The sequence below is a fragment of the Manis javanica genome, chromosome 4, assembly GCF_040802235.1.
Source record: "Manis javanica isolate MJ-LG chromosome 4, MJ_LKY, whole genome shotgun sequence".
Taxonomy (NCBI): domain Eukaryota; kingdom Metazoa; phylum Chordata; class Mammalia; order Pholidota; family Manidae; genus Manis; species Manis javanica.
In genome coordinates, this window is record NC_133159.1 from 80,614,358 (window position 1) to 80,639,499 (window position 25,142).

A 25,142-nucleotide genomic window follows, 5' to 3' on the forward strand; every position below is an offset into this window, starting at 1 on the left:
AGAGCCGAGGGTGCCACATAAGGCAGCGCACAGACCCCCAGGGCAGCTGCAGGCCCTCGCGGAGAGTCTTTCCTCTACGGATGTTTAAGAAACAAGTTCTATGGAAAGTAGGAGAGGAGGCAATCAGGAGAATTTTGGTTCAGTTAGCTTTCTTATCTAGATGGGGCTAGGAGGCTCCTAGAAGCTGGGGCCGGTGGACTCAGGCTTTGGCGCTCTTCGGGAAGTGTCTTCTTCCCCTGCCTTCCGCCTGCCCTTTCACAGCATGCCTCAGTCGGTACACACAGGTGGGGCACAGGGGCATCTGCCTGACTTGCACTCATGTGAAGAGGGGGACAACTGAGGTCTCATGCCTTCCTCAGGCCGCCTCTCAGGGGAGGTGGAGAAGGGAGCTCTGGGCCTGTCCCCAGACCCCAGCTTGTCTGTGGATGGAAGGGTGTTGAGTATGAGGGCCTCAACTTCCTCAGCGCCAGCCCTGGGTTCATGCTGCCTTCACACAGCTTTCAGCATCTGCTAAGAATAGCAGGAAGGCAACAAAGAAAAGGGAAATACCAGCTCAAAAGAGCTTCCCTTTCACGTTGGAGCTGCTCTAACAACACCTAGGAGTGACTCAAGGGCAACTGCTTTCTGAGCTGAAGTGCCAGTGGGCAGAAGAGACTAGAAGGGAAAGACTGAGAATCTTTTGAAGCTGCAGAAAGACAAGCTCTGTCATTATAGTTGATGCCATTAAGCAAATGCATTTTTCTTGGAGTTTTTCACTGCAAGCTGGGCCAAGCTATGGTACAGAGCAATTATTATTCCCCATGACCAGCGACCTTCCCATTAACTACCAGGCTGTCTGTCAGCAGGCCTTTCTCACGCAGGTCAGCTTTTGCTTTGCCAGCCCCACACCCACCAACAGCATGTTCGTGGAGCAACAGACACTTAAAACTGTCTCCCCAATTCCCATTTCTGCTCTCCATCTCCCTCTTGACACTTCCTCAGTTCTGAGTCTCAATTCAGAGAGATGTTTGACATTCTCCTAACTAAAGAACCAACCTTCTAAAGCTTATTTAAAAAATGCTGCCATTTATTGAGTTTTTACAGTATACCAGGTACCGTGGCAAATACTACATACTAGGTTTTATTCTCTGGGACACTGTGAATTGGGCAGTGTTAGCCACTTTGTATGAAGGAGGAAGCTGGGCTTATCTAGAGGCTGAAGAGCTTTTCTAGAATGATAGCTGTACTCTGTGGTGACCCCTGTGACTCCAAATCTGTGGGCTTCACAGCTCCCTTGGATCCCTGGAGGGCCTTGTCAAGGAGAAGAGTAAGGAAGAGGGGAAACCAGTGGTTGTCACTAACTAGGCACAGCCCAGCGATCGGATTTCTGTCTAAGAAAACCTGAAGGTGGGAGACAGCAAGCATTTCCCATCCCCTGCATTTCCTATTTCACAGGTCCATGAGTTCAGGTCACCCCACAGAAGGCCAGGCCTCCGTTTTGCTTTGCTCATTTCCTGCAGTGATTATGCACAGGCCGGTTGAGACTGATGATGTGAGAGTCCTCTGTACGGGCAAAGGGCGTATTGCAAGGAGGCAGTGCTTCCTGCACGGCCCCGTGTCCTGGACCTACCTCGTCACTAAGAACCACATCATTGTTCCAGTGGGTGTTCATTGCACAGCGCACAGCTTTGCTAGCACATCAGTGACAGGGCAATTTCAACAAGAGGCAACAACAAGCCTGATTTGGCTTTTTCTGGATTTTTGGGAGGAGGGAGCACTGGCTGTACCACCTAACTCATGTCCTACTCTTGTCACCGTTGCCCAGTCACTTAGCCTGTTGAGGTTCTGGTTTCCTCATCAGTAAAATGAGAGGGTTTTCCTAGGTGCCATTTAATCCTAACATTCTCCTGAAGGAAGAAACAGCAATCAATTGAATTTAGGTTTTGTGTGAAGAAATATTATTTAACAGACGTTCTTGGTTTGCAAAAGTTGTCTTCCTTTATCCATTCAGCCAGTATTAGCCTTGCAGAGAAGGTGGGGGTCTGGAAGGGCATATTGGCAGAGGGAACAGTGTCTGCAGCAGAGGGACTGTGAGGGGCCCTGCAGGAGGTGCGAAACGCACCTGGCACAGAGCCGGAGTGTGAGGTGGAGGCGTGGGGCAGAGCCGGGCATGCTTCATTAAAGAACTAAGACCGTCATTGTCAAAGGGGCTATAAACGTTCAAAACCCTGACAGTTGGAATAAGAATGCACCTCACTAAAATCAGAAAGTGGGAGAAAAAGGGAGAGGGCTTGTCTTTGGCTATCCAGACTGCCTAAAATTAGGAGACAATGTTAAAAAAAAAAAGTACTTCAGTTTCTTAATATTTTTCATGATTTTTTTCAAAGATTTTTTAGAAACCTAAGTCTTGTGTGTGTAGATATGTGTGCCTAAAATTCAAATACCCCTCAGTTTCCATTTAGTTTCATTTTCTTTTGAAGTCAAATTAACATTAGTACTTTTATGTAAAATACTCTAGAGAGTTTGGTCCCATTTTATAACTTGGGCTTGTCTACTGTCCATCCCTCCTTCCCTGCTTCTGTCTGTGAGTATTTGCAGAAAAATGTTGGAGTGATGTTAGCAGTGGATATTCTGAGGAAGGGGATCAGAGTGATTTCTTGCTTTTGTCTTTGTATCACTTGATTTTTTATAATAGGCTTAAAAATAATAAAGCCTTTATTCTAAAAATAAGCCAAAAAATTTCAAAAAGAGCAAACAAGACACCCCTGCTGTGTGCTAGCTTTACAGGCAGCAGCAGGTCTCAGCAAAGGCCCTTCTTCCACCCTGCCTCCCGCCTGGTCCCAGCCCAGAGGGGAGTGGCAGGTTTCTCTGCTCAGCGTAAGGCTGGACTTCTGCAGCCGGTGACCAGTGAACTCCTAATGGCTCTGAAGGGTGAATGCACAGGCCTGGAAGGCCCAGAGGCCGTTTGTGTCCTGCCTAACTGGGCATATGTTTGTGATAAAAACAGAGCTCGAGGTGAAACTGGCTTGGGCTAGTTCCTGCGAGCTTTACGGTAGGTCCAAGCAAGGCCCCTTGGATGTGGGGATGTGTCTGGGCTCAGATTTCATCTCTTCCTTTCAGTTCTGAGGAAAGTAGGGATACCAGTAACATTTAGCCATCATCTAGTTTCTCAAGTTTGTTTTAGCAGTTCTTGTTGTATTTTGAGCTAATAAATATCAGAAATTAGGAAGGCACTCCAGAAATAAAGCTGGCTATTCATGGCATGGTTTTTGGCAAGGGCCTTCCCTCCTATAGGGAGGGAAACTGTTTACCTTTTTGAAGAGTCAACAAAACCTTGGGTTCACAGTCCCTCCAGCAAAAGAAGGAACCGCTTCAGTTTAGTGGGACGACAAATGGCAGCCCTTAGCTGGTGGAGGACCCAGGGCTGAGCTGTGCTGGCTTCAGTTTCCACTTGAGGAGCAAAAATATTCTTCCTATGTAAAAGCTGCAATTAACATTTTTGGCTAACTCAGAGTAGATTAAATAGTTACTCCAGCTTTTCTGTTACCTAGGAGTACACTCAAATTTCTTTCATTTTTCCTAAGTGATTAGAATTTTCTGCAAAGTGGGAATAATAATGCCCATGGTGATTATTTTGCTGAGTTGAGGTTGAAATAGATGAGACTACGTAACATGCCGATAGGAGGGTGCCTGGTCCACCTCCGAGTACTGCACAAACATAAAGCACCCTTAGCACTGAACTTCAGAGCTGGCAGATGCCCTTTACTGGCTGCAGAACAGCACACCTGGGAAGTGGTCTTACTTAGCGGAGGCCACTCAGGCAGTCCTTGCAGGCAAGGTGATTGGAACCCAGCCTCTTTCCACCAAACCATCTTGCCACATCCTTGGCTCCTTTTAATGATACATCTCATGAGAGCACCACTTTATTATTTTGAATGCTTTGGGTGGAAAAGTACAAGGTACAGCTCAAAGTAAATGTTTTTCTGCAGGTGGGCCTGAGTGAGTCAGAGGTCCACTTCCTTTAAGTGATGCAATGTTGTGGCATTTGTGTGCCTGGGAGCATGCTGCCTAACCAACACCACTGTGCTTTAGCTTCTTCACCAAACTCATTGTCTGTTGGAGGTTTTTAGGAAGATTAAATGAGTTAATGCATTCAGGGGAATAGAGACTGTGCCTGGCATGTAGTGTGCACTCCGTGAATGCCTGCCATCATCATCATCATCATTATTATGTATTTACAGACAGAAGTTGCACAGCTGCCTACTGACTGGGAAAAAAAAGGAAGGAAAGAGGGAGGAAGGAAGGAGAAAAAAGATAAGGCCACACAAACCAATTAGTGAGCCGCTTGTCAGGTCTGTGGCAAGCCATTTGGGATGTATTGCTAAGGCATCTCTTGAAGTGGGGTTATGGGGGAGCAGGGTACCTGGGAAGAGTAACAATTCCTAGTACTCTTATTTCTTACTCTTACAAGAGCTGTTCTTCCGGCCTGGCCCCAGGCGGGGAGTGACTCTGATGGCACCAGTGTGTTAATGGGTGGATGATCACAGAGCATGCATGCATAACTCAAAGCCCAGCGGGCACCATGAAGGTGCTTGGGAGCTCCCCAAAGATAAGATGAGAAAGAGCCTGGGCTTTCCAATCAACAGAAGATGGTGATGAAGGGACATCTGCCCTGAACCTTCCAGAAGCACAGGCTAAAAGTCACAGGAGTCCTGAAATGTCTTGCTCCACAGCGAAGTATTTCAGCCCCACTGAGGTCAGGTGTGACTCGTCCAGACCCATTTCCCACCATAGTTCTCTGCTCAGCCCCTGAGTCTCACTGCACTACCTCCTGTTGCTGCCTCAGCCCCACTCACCCCTGTTCCCTGCAGAGGACAGCCAGCCTCAGGGGCCAGCTACGAGCTGCTTCTGTGAAGCCTTCCAACACTCCCCTGCCCTGTGCTCCTGCTCCCCTCCTTCCCAGCTTGTGCTTCTGTTCCATGTCACTCTCATATTTATGCTTGAGTTCTAGTTCATTGTTCAGTCCTCACAGCCACACAGGACCTTCCTCATTTCTGTCCTTCCCCCAACCTTCCCTGACACTTGTGACAGCCTCTGGTAGACAGGCTGCAAAAGCCTGAAAACGAATCAACCTGTGCCAAGGAGTCTTTAATCCCAGGCAAGGGAATGAGAAATGGGGACTTCATGCTGAGGCACTATCATCCTGAGGTCAAGTTGGGAATCCTTCCTTGTATCTATTTTGTGATTTTATAGGTTCAGTTCTGAAACACAGAAATACACATTTGTTTGGTGATGCTAAAGAAACATACACACTGAATTTTGTCTGGTAATAAATTGAAAGACTGATACCACTACCTCTTTTTTTTTCTTGCTTAAGGATTAGCCTTCCAGATCTCCTAACTTTCATAACCAAAGTAATGTCTTACCCAATCCTTAGATATCCAGTCCTTTCCACATACTGCTAGGGTGTGCAGATTACCTCTGCATGTTCTCCCCAAGTCCAGCCAGCCCAGGCCACAGCCGTGTCTGAGCAAGGACTGACAGTGTGGAACCTTTAGTGCAGCCTTCCATGCAGGGTAAGTAGAGATGAGCTAATGCTGAGCCTGTAGAAATTGTAATCCGTATCCTGGGTTTTGAGTGCTTCTGCCCCCCTCCAGCTATTCATACAGACATTAATTCTAGGTTTCTGTCACACTCAGGGCTGAACCTGGTGGTAAAATACTGGTGGTATAGTAACTGCAGAAAGGCATATATCATTTCCTTGTCAAAGTAGTTGTAATGTCCTCTTTCAGTGGGCATGATACATTAAAGAAAAGATAAATTGTTATAGGTCCAAAAATCTGTGGAGTCAACACATGCATGAGAAAGAAACATTTTAAACTTTAATCATTTTATCCAGAAGCAAATGTATTTTTATGGCTTACAAGCAATGGTGCTAAATCGACTATGAAGCTGTAATCTGTAGAAAAAGAAAGTCCCCACAAAAACTGCATTCCCCTGGTATGAATCAGGAGGTACACTAAGAACCTCAGTTTTGAGGGGGAAGTAGTGGGGTGGTGGGCTGGGGAAAGGACCTGAATGCAAAGAAAGAGGTCAAGTGGCCTGCTATGGAGCTGTGATGCTGGGCTCCCTAGGAATGCAGTCTGGAAAGTAAGTCCTGGCCTTCCTGGATACCTGAGAGTATGAGGGATTAGAGCCTGTGGATAAAGAGGTCATGAGCCTTTCTGCACATCCCCTGTGTTAAAGAATGGCCTCTGTGTTTCCTGCTTGTGAATGAGATCATCTTTGGTGAGGTCTGGATGATAATAACTAACCCTTTTTTACATGTTTTCTATGCACCAGGAGCTTTGCTAAATACTTTTTTTTTTTTTTTTTTTTTTTTTTTTTTGAGAGGGCATCTCTCATATTTATTGATCAAATGGTTGTTAACAACAATAAAATTCAGTATAGGGGGGGTCAATGCTCAATGTACAATCATTAATCCATCTCAAGCCTAATTCTCGTCAGTCTCCAATCTTCTGAAGTATAACGAACAAGTTCTTACATGGTGAACGAATTCTTACAGAGTGAATAAATTCTTACATGGTGAACAGTACAAGGGCATTCATCACAGAAACTTTCGGTTTTGATCATGCAATATGACCTATAAACCATCAGGTCAAATATGAATATTCATTTGATTTTTGTACTTGATTTATATGTTGATCCCACATTTCTCCTATTATTATTATTATTTTTATTTTTAATAAAATGCTGAAGTGGTAGGTAGATGCAAGATAAAGGTAGAAAACATAGTTTAGTGCTGTAAGAAGGCAAATGTAGATGATCAGATGATCAGGTGTGTGCCTATGGACTAAGTATTAATCCAGGCTAGACAAGGGCAGCAAGACATCCACGGATGCAGAAGATTTCTCTCAAAGCAGGGGGGGTGAGGTTCTGAGCCTCACCTCTGTTGATCCCCAAATTCTCACCTGATGGCCCCCCTGCGACTGTGCCTGTCTTAGGTTGTTCCTCCCTTGAGGAATCTTACCCGTCTCTGGCTAACCAGTCATCTTCCGGGGCCATACAGGGAAATGTAAAGTTGGTAAGTGAGAGAGAAGCCATATTGTTTGCAAAGGTTAGCTTTTTACTTCTTTGCAGATTTATGCCCTGTGGCTTCTATGCCCAGCACTTGTCTCGAGGTATCTTTACCACCTGGAGGAATTATGATACTCGGTAAATTCGATATGAGGCACGAATTCTATTTAAGGGTTGTAATTAGGAAGGAAGAAGAAAAGCTATAGATGTAGCATATGAAGGAAACTTGGGAGGATTGATTATTTCTTTGACATATCTTCTTGTATAGTACCTTAAGTATGTATAGGTTTTAAACTACTAACTAATTTGCACACACATATTAACATAATAGGAATACGGTGACATAAACAAAGCAAATCTATAATTACCAGCCATCTCCAGTGAAGCCAAGAAAACCATTTAGGCACCCTAGGCATTTGTGAAAATTTATCTATGATATGATGGATATTTTCCAACTGTACTTGAACCATCAGACAAATTAAAGCAGCCCATTTCTGGGATCTGTTCACATCCCATATGTTCTTTTAACCATAGATAGTCTATAGTCATGAGATTTTGGGGTGCTACAACTTGCACCCCTCCCAACTCCTGGTTGAGTTCCAACAGTACAGATCCAGTCAAATTCGTTGTCTCACTGTATGCACATGCCAGCCTAGACATCTCCCTCCTCCTTCTTATGGCAAGTCCAGGAGACGGTGGGCTGGATGCAGCCACAACCGCAGCATCGTCCGGATCCCTGTGGAGGCTTTTTGATGATCATCCCCCGGCACGAGTCCTCCAGAGAGTGCTGATGCCGGAAGCTCCTCCTCATATCGTATCTTAGTTCATTTTCTGGGTATCCAAGCTAGGCCTTGATCTTCTGCGTAGAAACAAACAGACCCTTTGCCCACACTTTGACATGCCCTCTATACCACTGTGCAGAACTCATTGGAGGTCAGCACACAGTAACTGCTTTTTTTTTTTTTTTTTTTTTTTAATTAAGAGAAAGGAATATTATCAGAAAAGAGTACCTCCATAGCTGATCATCTGACACCCTTTAAGTGATCAACATTAAGGATATTTAAAGCATGCGTTGATCTTTGATTTACCAATAGTTTTATCCTGTTAAGGAGTAATCCCCCTTTTCTTTCTTTCTTTCTTTTTTTTTTTTAAATTTTTAATCTACACTTACCTGAAGAATACTATGTTTACTATGCTCTCCCCTATATCAGGTCCCCCCTAACAACCACATTACGGTTACTGTCCATCAGCTTAGCAAAATGTGGTAGAGTCACTACTTGTCCTCTCTGTGTTGTGCAGCCCACCCTCCCCTTTCTCCCTCCCCCCCATGCATGCTAATCTTAATACCCCCCTTCTTCTTCCCCCCCCTTATCCCTCCCTGCCCACCCATCCTCCCCAGTTCCTTTCCCTTTGGTACCTGTTAGTCCATTTTTGGGTTCTGTAATTCCGCTGCTGTTTTGTTCCTTCAGTTTTTCCTTTGTTCCTATACTCCTCAGATGAGTGAAATCATTTGGTATTTCTCTTTCTCCGCTTGGCTTATTTCACTGAGCATAATACTCTCCAGCTCCATCCATGTTGCTGCAAATGGTTGGATTTTTCCACTTCTTATGGCTGAGTAGTATTCCATTGTGTATATGTACCACATCTTCTTTATCCATTCATCTACAGATGGACATTTAGGTTGCTTCCAATTCTTGGCTATTGTAAATAGTGCTGCGATAAACATAGGAGTGCATCTGTCTTTCTCAAACTTGATTGCTGCGTTCTTAGGGTAAATTCCTAGGAGTGGAATTCCTGGGTCAAATGGTAGGTCTGTTTTGAGCATTTTGATGCACCTCCATACTGCTTTCCACAATGGTTGAACTAATTTACATTCCCACCAGCAGTGTAGGAGGGTTCCCCTTTCTCCACAGCCTCGCCAACATTTGTTGTTGTTTGTCTTTTGGATGGCAGCTATCCTTACTGGTGTGAGGTGATACCTCATTGTAGTTTTAATTTGCATTTCTCTGATAATTAGCGATGTGGAGCATCTTTTCATGTGTCTCTTGGCCATCTGTATTTCTTTTTTGGAGAACTGTCTGTTCAGTTCCTCTGCCCATTTTTTAATTGGGTTATTTGTTTTTTGTTTGTTGAGGCGTGTGAGCTCTTTATATATTCTGGACGTCAAGCCTTTATCAGATCTGTCATTTTCAAATATATTCTCCCATACTGTAGGGTTCCTTTTTGTTCTATTGATGGTGTCTTTCGCTGTACAGAAGCTTTTCAGCTTAATGTAGTCCCACTTGCTCATTTTTGCTGTTGTTTTCCTTGCCCGGGGAGATATGTTCAAGAAGAGATCACTCATGTTTATGTCTAAGAGGTTTTTGCCTATGTTTTTTTCCAAGAGTTTAATGGTTTCATGACTTACATTCAGGTCTTTGATCCATTTTGAGTTTACCTTTGTATATGGGGTTAGACAATGGTCCAGTTTCATTCTCCTACATGTAGCTGTCCAGTTTTGCCAGCACCATCTGTTGAAGAGACTGTCATTTTGCCATTGTATGTCCATGGCTCCTTTATCAAATATTAATTGACCATATATGTTTGGGTTAATTTCTGGGGTCTCTAATCTGTTCCACTGGTCTGTGGCTCTGTTCTTGTGCCAGTACCAAATTGTCTTGATTACTATGGCTTTGTAGTAGAGCTTGAAGTTGGGGAGTGAGATCCCCCCTACTTTATTCTTCTTTTTCAGGATTGCTTTGGCTATTCGGGGTCTTTGGTGTTTCCATATGAATTTTTGAATTATTTGTTCCAATTCATTGAAGAATGTTGCTGGTAATTTGAGAGGGATTGCATCAAATTTGTATATTGCTTTCGGCAGGATGGCCATTTTGACGATATTAATTCTTCCTAGCCATGAGCATGGGATGAGTTTCCATTTATTAGTGTCCCCTTTAATTTCTCTTAAGAGTGACTTGTAGTTTTCAGAGTATAAGTCTTTCACTTCCTTGGTTAGGTTTATTCCTAGGTATTTTATTCTTTTTGATGCAATGGTGAATGGAATTGTTTTCCTGATTTCTCTTTCTATTGATTCGTTGTTAGTGTATAGGAAAGCTACAGATTTCTGTGTGTTGATTTTGTATCCTGCAACTTTGCTGTATTCCGATATCAGTTCTAGTAGTTTTGGAGTGGAGTCTTTAGGGTTTTTTATGTACAGTATCATATCATCTGCAAATAGTGACAGTTTAACTTCTTCTTTACCAATCTGGATTCCTTGTATTTCTTTGTTTTGTCTGATTGCCGTGGCTAGGACCTCCAGTACTATGTTAAATAACAGTGGGGAGAGTGGGCATCCCTGTCTGGTTCCCGATCTCAGTGGAAATGCTTTCAGCTTCTCGCTGTTCAGTATAATGCTGGCTGTGGGTTTATCATATATGGCCTTTATTATGTTGAGGTACTTGCCCTCTATTCCCATTTTGCTGAGAGTTTTTATCATGAATGGATGTTGAATTTTGTCAAATGCTTTTTCAGCATCTATGGAGATGATCATGTGGTTTTTGTCTTTCTTTTTGTTGATGTGGTGGATGATGTTGATGGATTTTCGAATGTTGTACCATCCTTGCATCCCTGGGATGAACCCCACTTGGTCATGGTGTATGATCCTTTTGATATACTGTTGAATTCTGTTTGCTAATATTTTATTGAGTATTTTTGCATCTACGTTCATCAGGGATATTGGTCTGTAATTTTCTTTTTTGGTGGGGTCTTTGCCTGGTTTTGGTATTAGGGTGATGTTGGCTTCATAGAATGAGTTTGGGAGTATTCCCTCTTCTTCTATTTTGTGGAACACTTTAAGGAGAATGGGTATTATGTCTTCTCTGTGTGTCTGATAAAATTCCGAGGTAAATCCGTCCGGCCCCGGGGTTTTGTTCTTGGGTAGTTTTTTGATTACTGTTTCAATTTCTTTGCTTGTAATTGGTTTGTTTAACTTTTGTGTTTCTTCCTTGGTCAGTCTTGGGAGGTTGTATTTTTCTAGGAAGTTGTCCATTTCTTCTAGGTTTTCCAGCTTGTTGGCATATAGGTTTTCATAGTAGTCTTTAATAATTCTTTGTATTTCTGTGGAGTCTGTCGTGATTTTTCCATTCTCATTTCTGATTATGTTGATTTGTGTTGACTCTCTTTTTCTCTTAATAAGTTGGGCTAGAGGCTTATCTATTTTGTTTATTTTCTCAAAGAACCAGCTCTTGGTTTCGTTGATTTTTGCTATTGTTTTATTCTTCTCAATTTTGTTTATTTCTTCTCTGATCTTTATTATGTCCCTCCTTCTGCTGACTTTAGGCCTCATTTGTTCTTCTTTTTCCAGTTTTAATAATTGTGATGTTAGACTATTCATTTGGGATTGTTCTTCCTTCTTCAAGTGTGCCTGGATTGCTATATACTTTCCTCTTAAGACTGCTTTCGCTGCATCCCACAGAAGTTGGGGCTTAGTGTTGTTGTTGTCATTTGTTTCTATATATTCCTTGATCTCTATTTTGATTTGTTCATTGATCCATTGATTATTTAGTAGCATGTTGTTAAGCCTCCATGTGTTTGTGAGCCTTTTTGTTTTCTTTGTAGAATTTATTTCTACTTTCATACCTTTGTGGTCTGAAAAATTGGTTGGTAGAATTTCAATATTGTGGAATTTACTGAGGCTCTTTTTGTGAGCTAGTATGTGGTCTATTCTGGAGAATGTTCCATGTGCACTTGAGAAGAATGTATATCCTGTTGCTTTTGGATGTAAAGTTCTATAGATGTCTATTAGGTCCATCTGTTCTAGTGTGTTGTTCAGTGCCTGTGTGTCTTTACTTATTTTCTGCCCGGTGGATCTATCCTTTGGGGTGAGTGGTGTGTTGAAGTCTCCTACAATGAATGCATTGCAGTCTATTTCCCTCTTTAGTTCTGTTAGTATTTGCTTCACATATGCTGGTGCTCCTGTATTGGGTGCATATATATTTAGAATGGTTATATCCTCTTGTTGGACTAAGCCCTTTATCATTATGTAGTGGCCTTCTTTATCTCTTGTTACTTTCTTTGTTTTGAAGTCTATTTTGTCTGATATTAGTACTGCAACCCCTGCTTTCTTCTCACTGTTGTTTGCCTGAAATATGTTTTTCCATCCCTTGACTTTTAGTCTATGCTTATCTTTGGGTTTAAGGTGAGTTTCTTGTAAGCAGCATATAGATGGGTCTTGCTTTTTTATCCATTCTATTACTCTATGTCTTTTGATTGGTGCATTAAGTCCATTTACATTTAGGGTGACTATTGAAAGATATGTACTTATTGCCATTGCAGGCTTTAGATTCGTGGTTACCAAAGGTTCAAGGTTAGCTTCTTTAGTATCTTACTGCCTAACTTAGCTCGCTTATTGAGCTGTTATATACACTGTCTGGAGAGTCTTTTCTTCTCTCCCTTCTTATTCCTCCTCCTCCATTCTTCATATGTTGTGTGTTTTGTTCTGTGCTCTTTTTAGGGGTGCTCCCATCTAGAGCAGTCCCTGTAGGATGCCCTGTAGAGGTGGTTTGTGGGAAGCAAATTCCCTCAGCTTTTGCTTGTCTGGGAATTGTTTGATCCCACCATCATATTTAAATGATAGTCGTGCTGGATACAGTATCCTTGGTTCAAGGCCCTTCTGTTTCATTGCAGTAAGTATATCATGCCATTCTCTTCTGGCCTGTAGGGTTTCTGTCGAGAAGTCTGATGTTAGCCTGATTGGTTTTCCTTTATAGGTGACCTTTTTCTCTCTAGCTGCCTTTAAAACTCTTTCCTTGTCCTTGATCCTTGCCATTTTAATTATTATGTGTCTTGGTGTTGTCCTCCTTGGATCCTTTCTGTTGGGGGTTCTGTATAATTCCATGGTCTGTTCGATTATTTCCTCCCCCAGTTTGGGGAAGTTTTCAGCAATTATTTCTTCAAAGACACTTTCTATCCCTTTTCCTCTTTCTTCCTCTTCTGGTATCCCTATAATACGAATGTTTTTCCTTTTGTATTGGTCACATATTTCTCTTAGTGTTGTTTCATTCCTGGAGATCCTTTTATCTCTCTCTATGTCAGCTTCTATACGTTCCTGTTCTCTGGCTTCTATTCCTTCAATGGCCTCTTGCATCTTATCCATTCTGCTTATAAATCCTTCCAGGGATTGTTTCACTTCTGTGATCTCTTTCCTGACATCTGTGATCTCCTTCCGGACTTCATCCCACTGCTCTTGCATTTTTCTCTGCATCTCATCCCATTGCTCTTGCATTTTTCTCTGCATCTCCGTCAGCATGTTCATGATTTTTATTTTGAATTCTTTTTCAGGAGGACTAGTTAGGTCTGTCTCCTTCTCAGGTGTTGTCTCTGTGATCTTTGTCTGCCTGTAGTTTTGCCTTTTCATGGTGATAGAGATAGTTTGCAGAGCTGGTATAAGTGACCGCTGGAAGAGCTTCCCTTCTTGTTGGTTTGTAGCCTTTTCCTGGGAGAATAGCGACCTCTAGTGGCTTGTGCTGGGCAGCTGTGCGCAGACAGGGCTTCTGCTTCCTGCCCAGTTGCTTTGGGGTTTATCTCCACTGTTGCTGTGGGCTTGGCCTGGCTGGGGCTGTTCCTCGAAAATGGTGGAGCCCCGTTGGAGGGGGAGCAGCCAGGAGACTATTTATCTCCGTAAGGGGCCTCTGTGCTCCCTGCTGCCCAGGGGGTTAGAGTGCCCAGAGATCCCCAGATTCCCTGCTTCTGGTCTAAGTGACCTGTCCTGCCCCTTTAAGATTTCCAAAAAGCACTCTCCAAACCAAAACAACAACAGCAACAATGAGAGAGGGAACAGAAAGAAAGAGAAAAAATAAAGGAAAAAAAAGGAAAAAACAAGCGATTTTTTTTTTTTTTTTTTTTGTCCTCAGGTGCCGGTCCCAGGCACCCGCTCACTGGTCCTGCTGCCCTGTCTCCCTAGCACCAGGGTCCCTGTCCTTTCAAGGCTTCCAAAAAGCACCCACCCACCGGTCCCGCAGGGAAGGAACGCTCAATATTCTTGGTCCTCAGGCACTGGTCCCACGCACCCGCTCACCAGTCCCGCCGCCCTGCCTCCCTAGCACCGGGGTCCCTGTCCCTTCAAGGCTTCCAAAAAGCACTCGGCAAAAAGAGAGAAAAAAAAGGGGAAAAACGCGCGATTTCTTCCGTCCTCAGGTGCTGGTCTCAGGCACCCACCCACCGGTCCCACAGGGAAAAATGCGGGATATTCTTTGTCCTCAGGTGCCGGTCCCAGGCACCCGCTCACCAGTCCCGCCGCCCTGCCTCCCTAGCACCGGGGTCCCTGTCCCTTTTAGGCTTCCAAAAAGCACTCGCAGAAAAGAGAAAAAAAAAGGGGGAAAAACGCGCGATTTCCTCTGTCCTCAAGTGCCGGTCTCAGGCACCCGCCCACCGGTCCCGCAGGGAAAAACGGGGGATATTCTTTGTCCTCAGGCGCCGGTCCCAGCCACCCGCTCACCAGTCCCGCCACCGTGCCTCCCTAGCACTGGGGTCCCCGTCCCTTCAAGGCTTCCAAAAAGCGCTGGCCAAAAAGAGAAAAAAAAAAAAGGGGAAAAACGCACGACCTCCTCCGTCCTCAGGCACCGGTCTCAGGCACCCGCCCCCAGGTCTCGCAGGGAGAAACGCGGGATATTCTTTGTCCTCCGGCGCCGTTCCCAGGCACCTCCTCACCGGTCCCGCCACCCTGCCTCCCCAGCAACGGGGGCCCGTCCCTCTAAGGCTTCCAAAAAGCGCTCGCCAAAAAAAAAAAAAAAAAAAAACTGCTCCGGTTTCTCTCCACCCTCCGGGAGCCGGGGGGAGGGGCGCTCGGGTCCCGCCGGGCTGGGGCTTGTATCTTACCCCCTTCACAAGGCGCTGGGTTCTTGCAGGTGTGGATGTGGTCTGGATGTTGTCCTGTGTCCTGTGGTCTCTATTTTAGGAAGATTTTTCTTTGTTATATTTTCATAGCTCTATGTGTTTTTGGGAGGAGATTTCCACTGCTCTACTCACGCCGCCATCTTGGCTCCCTCCCCGCTAAATACTTTTTAAGGGAATATGTTCTTTAATCCTCCCAACATCCCTTTGTAATAGGTGAATAGGTGCTATAACTCACTTTGCAGATGAGGACACTGGTCTGAGAGGTTAAATCATTTGCCCAAGACCAACAGCAGGTCGTGGTAGAACTGGGATTGGAACCCAGAGACTGTCTGGCTACAGAGCCTGTACTTTCCTTAACCACCATGCTTTTAAATAGCATTTTGTCCTAATGAAAATTGATGGTGTAACATGTCCAGAAAGTTCAGAGAAAAAAAAAAAAGCTCTGATTCACCAGGGGCTCTGGGAAAGTACCCTTGATCTTGGTTTCCAGTCTATAAAAAAATGATTATGCCATTCTTTATCTGCCCACTCTGCAAATGTATTTTCAGGATAATGAATTGGTCAGCAGGGCTCTGAGAACCTTAGATGATTGAAGATGCTTAAATAATGAGCAAATGAATTCCCAGGTCCCTCCTCAAGACTTAAATCCCCAAACTGGGGACAGCTTTCCTCCAACAGCCAGTTCAGAGTTTTAACAGCAAATTTCACATGCATTCTAAGTCAAACCAAACCACAGAAGGTCTTTGTGGATACTGTTAGGGCATTTCTGCACTGAGTTTCCCCTCCCCCACAAGGCAAGCAGGGTGCCCTATCTGGGGAGGTGGGTACTCAACCTTTTGTCTTGAGAACCAGTGTTCCTCTCCAGCTGGCCTTGGTGAAGAGTTTGGTAAAGTGGGTGAGTTGACTCTGCTCCCTTACTCCCTATCTCCTCTGTCACTTACTCTTAAGACCTGCACCACTGGGCCCAGGTTTTGCAGTGAACCCCAAAGTGGTTTTGAATGGTTGTATGAAAGGATTAATTTGCATCATATTTAAAAAAACTTTCATCCTTGAAGCCAAGCAGGTGGTATTCCAGTGTGTTTTTGCAGGGAAGTTATGAATTCTTTGCTGTAAACTACAGTGCAAGTGACATTTTTGAAAATTTCAAGGAAAATAAATACAAGAAATAGATGGTTTGGAAATTATCATATAGTCATAAGGGGAAGGTATTGTGGAAAAATCCAGTAAATTTATTGAGAACATAAACACACACACTTGTCCTCTTTGATTCAGTAATCTCATTATCACATTTCTGGGAATTTATCCTTAAGAAATTATCCCAAATCAGGAAATTAAGATGTTCATTGTATAGTTATTTATAATAGCAAAATATTTGAAATAGTTAGCTAAATATGCCCTAGATACACAGACACATACACACCCTGATAGAATAGGTATTTATTAAACATTAAAACTATAAAAGCCATGGAACAACTTGAAAATGCTTATTTAATAAAGGAGAAAATACAGATATACAATAATGACACTGCACCATTTAAATTATAAATTTTTTCATTTCTATAAATTCAGTTTGGTTTGTTCTCAACTCTGCTTGTTTATATTCACACCACACTGCTCATTTCTTATAGTCACTATTGCTTCCATTATCTCCTTAGCATCTTAAACATACTTCCTTGAATAACTTATTTCAGATTACTCTTAGGTACAGATTTTCATTTGCTGTGCTGTTCATTTCCTTGGGTCATCTGTAAATTTTCCTGTGAAAATCTTCTCCAAGGGTGGCCATCTGTGGGACTCTGCGATTCCCTGGCCTGCAGGCATGTGGTTTTGCTCTGCGTCTGCCCAACCCCCATTTCAGTAGTCCCTGGTAGATAGTGCAATTTCTTTTCCCCTTTCCTGGGATGGTTTATTTTGAATTGGGTATAAATCCTAAATTTGTGCAGAGAGCTGGGTTCCATAGCAAGGGCCTGAGTGTTGTCCCTTTTCCCTAAGTGGTTAAGCCCCCAGCACCAACCCCTAAGCCTTTACTAATTCCCTGCCCATTGAGCCTTTGGGTTAAGCTCTCACCAGTTGCCAGGGGCTGCTTTGTTCCCAGTACCTAAACTTCCTTTCCTACCCTCAAACTCTGCTGTGCATTACCAAATTGTTAATGCTTTACCCATCACTTCCACGTTTGTAGTGGGATGTTCAATCCACCATATTGACGGAAGTACTTACTTTTCGTTTACTGTAACAGTATGGAAGTACATGTGCATATTGTCAGAGACTGGAAGGGACTTTGAAATTGAAATGTTTATGGGTAGAGATAGTGTGTTTATAGTAACTATTTTTCTCTATTTTGCAAATATTCTGTATTATCATTATATTGTCTTTAAAGCAATAATTATAAGAATCACCACCTTTTCACTACTGTGTTTGGTTTCAGAATGCATACACTACAACTGCCATTAATGGGACAGATTTTTGTACATCAGCAAGAGATGCGCTCAAACTCTTATCCAGGAATCCAAGTCATTTTACATCTGTTAACTGTTTTGGAGAATTCATCATTTTTCTAGGAAAGGTGAGATGTCTTTTGTCACAATAACAAAGGAACCTGGAATACAAAAATTAAGCCACACAACAAGGCTTTGAAAGAGAACTCACGTTTCTTGAGTGCCTTACTCAGTGGTAGATGTTTCATTCTCTCATTTAATCCTCAGTCCTGTAAGACATCCTTATTTTTCAGATAAGGAAACTAAGTTTTAATAACTTGTCCAGGATCCCACAACAGGTAGAACCAGGACTGGAATCCTGTCTTACTCTCTTAGCTATAATCAGTTCTACCTGAGTCCCACATTCTTATATCTAAAATGAAAATACTACAAGCCTCTGAAAATGGGTATGTTTTGTGTGGGGGGGGGTTGTCATAAAATACATAGAAATGGTATTGAAACCTTATGTCTACATTATTTAAGGATATTAAGTAAATAAATATAAAGGCAGAACTGTTAATGTTCCAAATGGAGACAAAGTTACATTTCTGCTGTCATCTGAATAGTTTTTCATTTAATTGTATTCAGTCTCATGGAGCAAAGGAACATCCTAAGAGTTCCAACATCTCATGGTGTAAAGGACAGGCCCTGAACTTAGGATCTTTCACAACTGTGAACTTCAGTCTTCATATCGATGAACTAAAGAGAACACATGCCCTTTCTAGGTTGGAGGGAAGATTAACTGAAATATTGATGAAAGTGATGCTCCAGCACCTACTTGACTGTGTTTTGAGTTGCAGGTTCTTTACAGTGTGACTCTTCCCGTGTACTTGTCACCCAGGAGCCTAATTCTGCCCACCTCAGTTTGCCTGATCCCACTTCCACTTGACTACCCTTCAAATTCTTGACCACAGATGTCCTGACCTTCCCCCCACATCTTCGCTATTCCAAGCTAGTATCCCTGCTTCTTCCGTCCATTCCTCTGTGCAGGACATGAATGTGGTGCCCCAAAGTGAACAAGATCTTGGTCTCCAGTTGTGACCTGGCTGATGCCATGTATGGCCTCTGGGCTCCTTGTTTAGCATTTTGGGCCTCTGTGGCATTTGGTATGTGTCTCTGGTGCATTACTATCATAGCTAGCTGTCAGTAACAAGTTATAACATGCCTAGATTTCACAGGTGCATGTTAATTGCAAATATATTTAAGGCTCAGCTGGCCCTGAGACTTTTTATGCAACCATTAGCTCTAGAAGCACAAACTGATTATGCCTTTCAAAATAGCCTAAATAATCTAAGTCATGGTTGTAATTAAATGGATAAAATTGTATTAGCTTGGTAAGACTTTGGAATGAGGTTTTGTCTTGACAAGAGACTTATCTTTTATTTTAGGCACTAATTCATTTTCCTGTATGGTACACGTAATTGCTAATGAGCTTCTAATGAGCATGCAATGACCAGTGATTCTTTGGTTTTTTTAATGAAGTAGCATTCAGACATTCATGTCCATCTTTGTGGATATGTAAGGGCAATGAGGATTCCAGATGGGCTCCATTTTGTCTGTTGAAGAATTAGGTACATCATACCTATAATCATGTTCCTGGAAATGTAACAATTATATACAGCAAAAATTGGGCATAATCCTATTATCTCCTCACACCAGCATTGGAAAACCCTTTCGTTTTAATCCCCAGGGTAAAAATAATCATACATTAAACTACTTTATATCCACTCAGTGGACTGTTGCTCTGTTATTAAAAAATGGCATTTACACAAAGTTTTTTAATGAAGATGCTTATTGCAGTACTAAGTGAAAAAAGCAATAAACATTTTGTGAAATGTCCTTATAACTACATAAATACAAATACTAGGCACAGATAAAATGAAAATACATCTACTCTCTCCCCCTCCACATTAACTGTATTTTCTTTGGTAACATAGCTGTTCATTAAGACAAATTTTCTGACAAGCATTCTTTGCAATAAGGCACACACACTCATACATGTATATGAAACTATTACTTGTAACAAAAGATCTTTTCTAGAATACTCTAACCAGCCAATTCATAAAGAATTCAACAAACTTTTGTTTTGCAGGTGTTAGTGGTGTGTTTCACCGTTTTTGGGGGACTGATGGCATTTAACTACAACCGTGCTCTCCAGGTGTGGGCAATCCCTCTGCTATTGGTTGCTTTTTTTGCCTACTTAGTAGCCCATAGTTTTTTATCTGTGTTTGAAACCGTGCTGGACGCACTTTTCCTGTGTTTTGCTGTTGATCTGGAAACAAATGATGGATCATCAGGAAAGCCCTACTTTATGGATCAAGAGTCTTTGGTAAGCCAATATTTCATGTCCGATTGCAGTGTGCATCCTCACAGTGTCTAAAATGTTTTTGAGACTCACACCTAAAGAAGGCTGGTACCTAACCTTATTTTCTCTTCAGGAGGGTTCTGTGTGCTTCTACCACATGGCCTCCATGTCCTGAATGTACTGAGAGTGAGATTCAGGTTCCGTGTTCCAAGGCAGAATCTACACCCCTTATTGAAGAGAACACCCCAGGACAGAAGAGAAGCTGAATAATTAACATTGACAGGACCTTGGGGAAGTGTTCTGGACCCAGTATCAGGCCCTTGCTAATGGCCTTTTGAATGGTCTGGAGGTTTAATAATTGATCTTTTTCTAAAGCTTTTTGCTTCCCTAAGTGTCGTATCATCCCCTTTGTGTTTTAAGGAGCACACACTCCAGTGTAGACCAATCACCTTCTGTGCCAGTGATAAGATGTGACTCTCAGGCCCTTTATTGACCACGGCACGATGTGAGAAATGCCACACCCTGAGGAGAGCCCCGGCCTGCCTCTATCTGGAAATAGCAGGCAGCTGTTTCCAACAGCTTTTGCAACACAGTTGTTGCTTCTGTGCCTTATCCTGTGTAGACAGGGATATTTTAACAGCTGAATGGTGTCTCTCATCATTTTCCGTTGTCTGGGTCAAATGATGTTTTAATTTTCTTTCATTCTGTTGCCCTAAAACCTACTTCAGTTAAAGCCCTTTGCTTTTCAACAGTGCATCCAGAGCAGTCTTCAGTTCAGCCAAGCACTGAAGTTTAACGAGCACTTCCATGCTTTTGGCATTATGCACCCTCATCCCCTTCCACATAAAACATAAAAATACAATTCCTCAACTTACTGGTATGCATTCTGAAAAAAAAAAAATACTTCTCAGGGTGGTAGGAAGCTAACCAGGTTTTCTTTCCCTGATTTGCACTTCCCTGATTAAAAATCCACTTTGAAATCTACCCCTCAAAATATTTTAGTTCAACAGGGAAAACTTTCTGAAAGGATTAAATTCCCCAAAATGATTATGGCCAAGGAAGTCGCTGCCAGCAGTGCAAATACCTGACGCTGGCCTCATTTTTTCATTTTTCAGAATTTTGTAAAAAGAATCAACAAACGAAGTGACACAAAGGCACAGAGAGACAAGAACTCATTAAGGAGTGAAGAGGGGACAGAACTCCGGCCCATGTGTGACAGGCGCTCATGAGGTATCTGTACCTGGAAAAAGTTGCCCTTTAAGAGCCATTCAAAGAGAGAGACCTGAACTTCATTGTTTCTGTCCTTACTGTTTGACCACGTTACAACACTAGATCCATAAAAGTTTACAACCTTTTTTGTACCAGCTGGCCAGGAAAACTTTTGAAGACCATGTTCATATGCATCAATGAAAAAGCACACTATGTAAAGATTCCCTTCAGGGCACCAAGGACAAGAACTCTCCTCACTCACAACCAATAAATAAACCTCAGCAGAAATCTTTGGAATGCGGTCACAATATGGAGCAGGACTCTTCTCTATGCTTCCAATCCTGGAAATGTGCTAAATACGTTATAGCTTTTCGAAGTACAATTCTTAGATTTAATGACAATAAAAACTAAGAGTTTAACCGAACTACCACCTGATGAGCATGGTGTAACGCAGGGACAGACTTTTGACCAGGTATGACTTAAGTTTGCTAAAAGAACAAGGCTACTTCTTACAAATTAGCAAACTTTCTGGAAAAGTGGTTTTTCTGCCACGACCCCACCTGAGAATCGCGTGGAGGATTTTGAATACTCAGGCCTGGACCCTATCCTGAATTTAGATTCAGTAGTGGGGTGGAGATGGTGGGGGTGTTGGGGCTTTTCATTTTTTAAGGTTTAAACAGGAACATTTAACATGCCTGGTTGACAGTCTCATTTCAGTTAGGTGACTAGGTAAACAGAACTAATTACCTAACAGGAGGACCAGTCTGGCTATTTGGCAGAGCAAGTGGTGCAATACAAGGCTTCCCTAAACCTGTCTTCCAAATTGGCAAGAAACAGTTTGTTAGCTCAGGTCTACTTTAATAAGCTCAAATAAACAACTTCTTTCTTAAACAGCACCATTGCATTAGTTGAGATCTAAGAATCTCCTTTAGGAAAGGGATTCACAGAACAGTTTTGCTGAAGCATTAAACTCAGTCATTGTGGCATGAGCAGCAAGTAGATGGTGCTCTTATGGGTGCATGAAAATCCCACTATGTCTTTATCATCTGCCTTAGCAAAAACAAGCAGGTGTGTTGCACACCCAAAGACTAACAGAGCCAGTCCTATCAGAGGAAATGGGACCACTTGGCTGAGAAAATGTCCGTGTGTGTTACCAATTATCTCGTGGTGATCGGAGTTTTGTCATTACACCACTTAGCTGTTTGACCTTCTCTCTGTCATGACTGAAGGCTAGGTTTTTTTCCTCTTCCTACTATAAACCCTTGTTTATTATCAAACAGCATTCCCTCTTCCTGATCCAATGTGTCGTCTTTTTAATATTTACCCTAAGATGTAGATATAAAATACCCCCACCCTGTTCACACCAATGTCCCTGACAATGATTTTAAGATTATTCCAAGTTGGATTTAAGATGAATTTGGGACAGCTGAGTCACAATGGAATAAGCAAGGATCAAATAATAGTTTGACTCCTGGCTGTCACTTCCTCTGTGCTGTGGGCAGGTCTCTTCATTATTCTAAGCCTCAATCTCAAGCATAGAATGCATTGTTATATAGAGTAAGTAAAAAGAAATATTAAAGTCTCTCCTAACAGTACCTGAGAAAGAATATTTAAAAAAAAATCTGTCTGGAAGTTAGCCAGAAAATAATCAGCCTATGGCTCATAGGAATGTTCAAAAAAAAATATTTATTTATAAAAAATACAATGGGATAAGTTTATGCTGAGAAATGCAGCAATAAATACAGTTGAAGGAAACAGAGCAACTCTACATTGATACATTGGCACAAACAGGAAGAGCAAACGCACCGCCCAGACCTAACTGTCTGCGGGCCGATTTTATACACACTCCTTTAGAAACACCACTCTGAAAAGATCTTGTCAGCTTGGGTAAGAATAAGTACACATTTAATCACAAATGCACACTGATCATGACTTTATTTAAAAATCAGCAAAACAATACTGTAAAAACATTGCTATGTAAATTTCTAAAATGCTGCATCTTAAATTTAGTTGGCAAAGACCACATTTAACTATAAGCACGAGTTTATTAGTCTTCCATGTAGAAACCAGATACCAAACTGGAAAAAAAAAAAAACCCCAAAACCAAAACTTTCTATTGTTTGAAAATACCAGTTTAAGAAGATTGTAAAAATGCATAGATCTTCCATTAAGGTACTGGCCGTCTCACAGTACTCCCCTTTCACAGTATTCCTTTTCACTGTGCATGCGAGTTACTGGCTATGCTGTAGGATTTAACTGTTACAGCACTAAAAGGCAACTATTTAGGGAAGAGGCAGGAAAAGGAAGAGGGAATGTATGTAAGGCAATATTTCTTTTAGATACAATAAGCATAAGAGTGTTTGAGGAAGACAAGATAAAAATTACTCAAGGCTAGCTTGTTTCTCAGTGAATAAAAAACGATGGGCTAAATACTGAACTCCTCATGTGACTAATAATCAATGCCTTGGTCACCGTACTGGTAATCTCTGGGGTAGTCATCTTGGTACTCGCCATGATACTCATCGGGGTATTCTGCCTGATAATCACTATCACTGATTTCCGACCCGTTCGTTCCTGTTCCTTGGCTTCCATTGTGAATGACAGGTTCTGTGGGAGCAGCACAGTATTTGGGGTCATATACTTGCCGCCCAAGCCCGTACACACTCATTCCTTTCTGGGAGGCAACTTTGTTGGTACCCATCTGTAGGGAAATTGTCGAGTTGTCCACTGGTTGTAATGTTAGTTTCTGATCGTAGATGTCTCTTCTGGTACCTGGTGCTAACATCCCTGCCTGGAATTAGAACATAGCATAAACATTACACATCTATTCTTGTATCTCATATATTATGAATTGATTTACAGTGAATGTGACACTAATATAAAAGCATTCATTCGGTTCAAGGGTAAAGTTGGCCTATTAAAATACCCCAATGCCAAGTGGCTTATGAAGTTGTATTCATTGGCTTTCGGACTAGGTTGGCCCTGCCTTCGACTCCCTGCTATGCTATAAAATTGCAGTGTGGACCCAAACAAGGTAACTTAGTTTTAGTTTTAGTTTTCTCATATGCAAAATAGAGATAAGACCACCTACTCTGGGTTTAAGAAAGAATTAGACATAACATAAAAACAGAGTGCAATGCTGCACACCTGAAAGTTACATTTGAAGGCCTACTTATGACCATGTACACTTTTCAGTTACCGATTTCAAACCTTGTAATACGTTCAACAGAAACTATGCTGAGCAGTCTTGATGGACTTGAATCTTTCAAAAGGCTCTGAGACGCTGTAGAGCCAGGCACTTCAGAGAGACCACTCCCCTCCTTCTCAGACTACAGTAACTCATACCTCATTCCTCCTTTTATGCCAGGCACACACTTCCTGGCAGCTAGGATAGAGACAATGCCACACGGGCAGGATGTGTACCATAAAGGGCAAAGAATAACTCATCTGGACGTCATTAAGAGAAAGATTTTTCAAACTTTATCTCCATTCTTGTTCAGTGAGACCTGTCTCCTGTCTGCTCCCAAATGGTTATAGGAACCTCCCTGCCAAATGCTGGTGATCTCTTTGTAACAAGGCAACAATTCTCTCTCGTGTGGTGTTAGGATACTGGTATTCTCACCATGCTGCACTTCTACCCACTTATACTCACACATTTAGCAGGATGCTAGCTAAACAGTTCTCAGCAGAACACCAGATAATTTACCTACCAAGTTAATTAAGGGCTCCTTTAAGAAAAAAAAATTAAAAGAAGTATTAGAAATAAGCAGTTTATTTGCATCTGGAGCAAGACCACTATAATACACGTCTTTTTTCTTCTGATTAGGTAGAAAGGCCAGCTGTTCTGCCAGCAAAAGCCATGAGCCATACCATACTGTGTTGCTGCAGGAAAGGTCCTTTGATTCTTTCACTTTCTTAGCAAAACCTACTTTCTGAAGGAATATACTCTAAATATACCATACAAAAAATACCTACTTGGAACATAGTCAATAAAAAAGCGAGTGCTACTTTCAATAACCCTTTTGTACTCTGGCTACAAGGAGAAAAAGGTATTGCTCACCTGGCTGGCTCCTTTATTGGTGCCCATCTGCAGGCTAATCGTGGTCTGGTCAAAAGGTTTGTCAGTTTGCATTTTGGGATCATAAAGATGCCTCCTAGTCCCATAGGCTGTCATACCTGCCTGGCTGGCGCATTTGTTGGTTCCCATCTTTTAAGTTAAAAATAAA

At 42.3% G+C, this 25,142-nt stretch overlaps 2 protein-coding genes across 14 annotated transcripts in view; one reads left to right on the forward strand and one right to left on the reverse strand.

Moving 5' to 3' along the window:
• Positions 1-23,320, forward strand: part of SLC44A3 (solute carrier family 44 member 3) — a 100,387-nt gene extending 77,067 nt beyond the window's left edge. For all 13 annotated transcript variants that reach the window (XM_073234317.1, XM_073234321.1, XM_036998268.2 and 10 more), the window contains 3 exons: positions 17,354-17,491; positions 19,495-19,731; positions 20,823-23,320. In XM_073234317.1, the coding sequence (XP_073090418.1) occupies positions 17,354-17,491; positions 19,495-19,731; positions 20,823-20,936 (489 nt within the window). In that variant the 3' untranslated portion in view covers positions 20,937-23,320. The remainder of the gene's footprint in view (positions 1-17,353; positions 17,492-19,494; positions 19,732-20,822) is intronic.
• Positions 22,833-25,142, reverse strand: part of CNN3 (calponin 3) — a 28,718-nt gene continuing 26,408 nt past the window's right edge. The window contains exons 6-7 of the mRNA XM_017643945.3: positions 24,977-25,123; positions 22,833-23,707 (exon numbers count right to left, since the gene is read on the reverse strand). Of these exons, the coding sequence (XP_017499434.1) occupies positions 23,366-23,707; positions 24,977-25,123 (489 nt within the window). The 3' untranslated portion in view covers positions 22,833-23,365. The remainder of the gene's footprint in view (positions 23,708-24,976; positions 25,124-25,142) is intronic.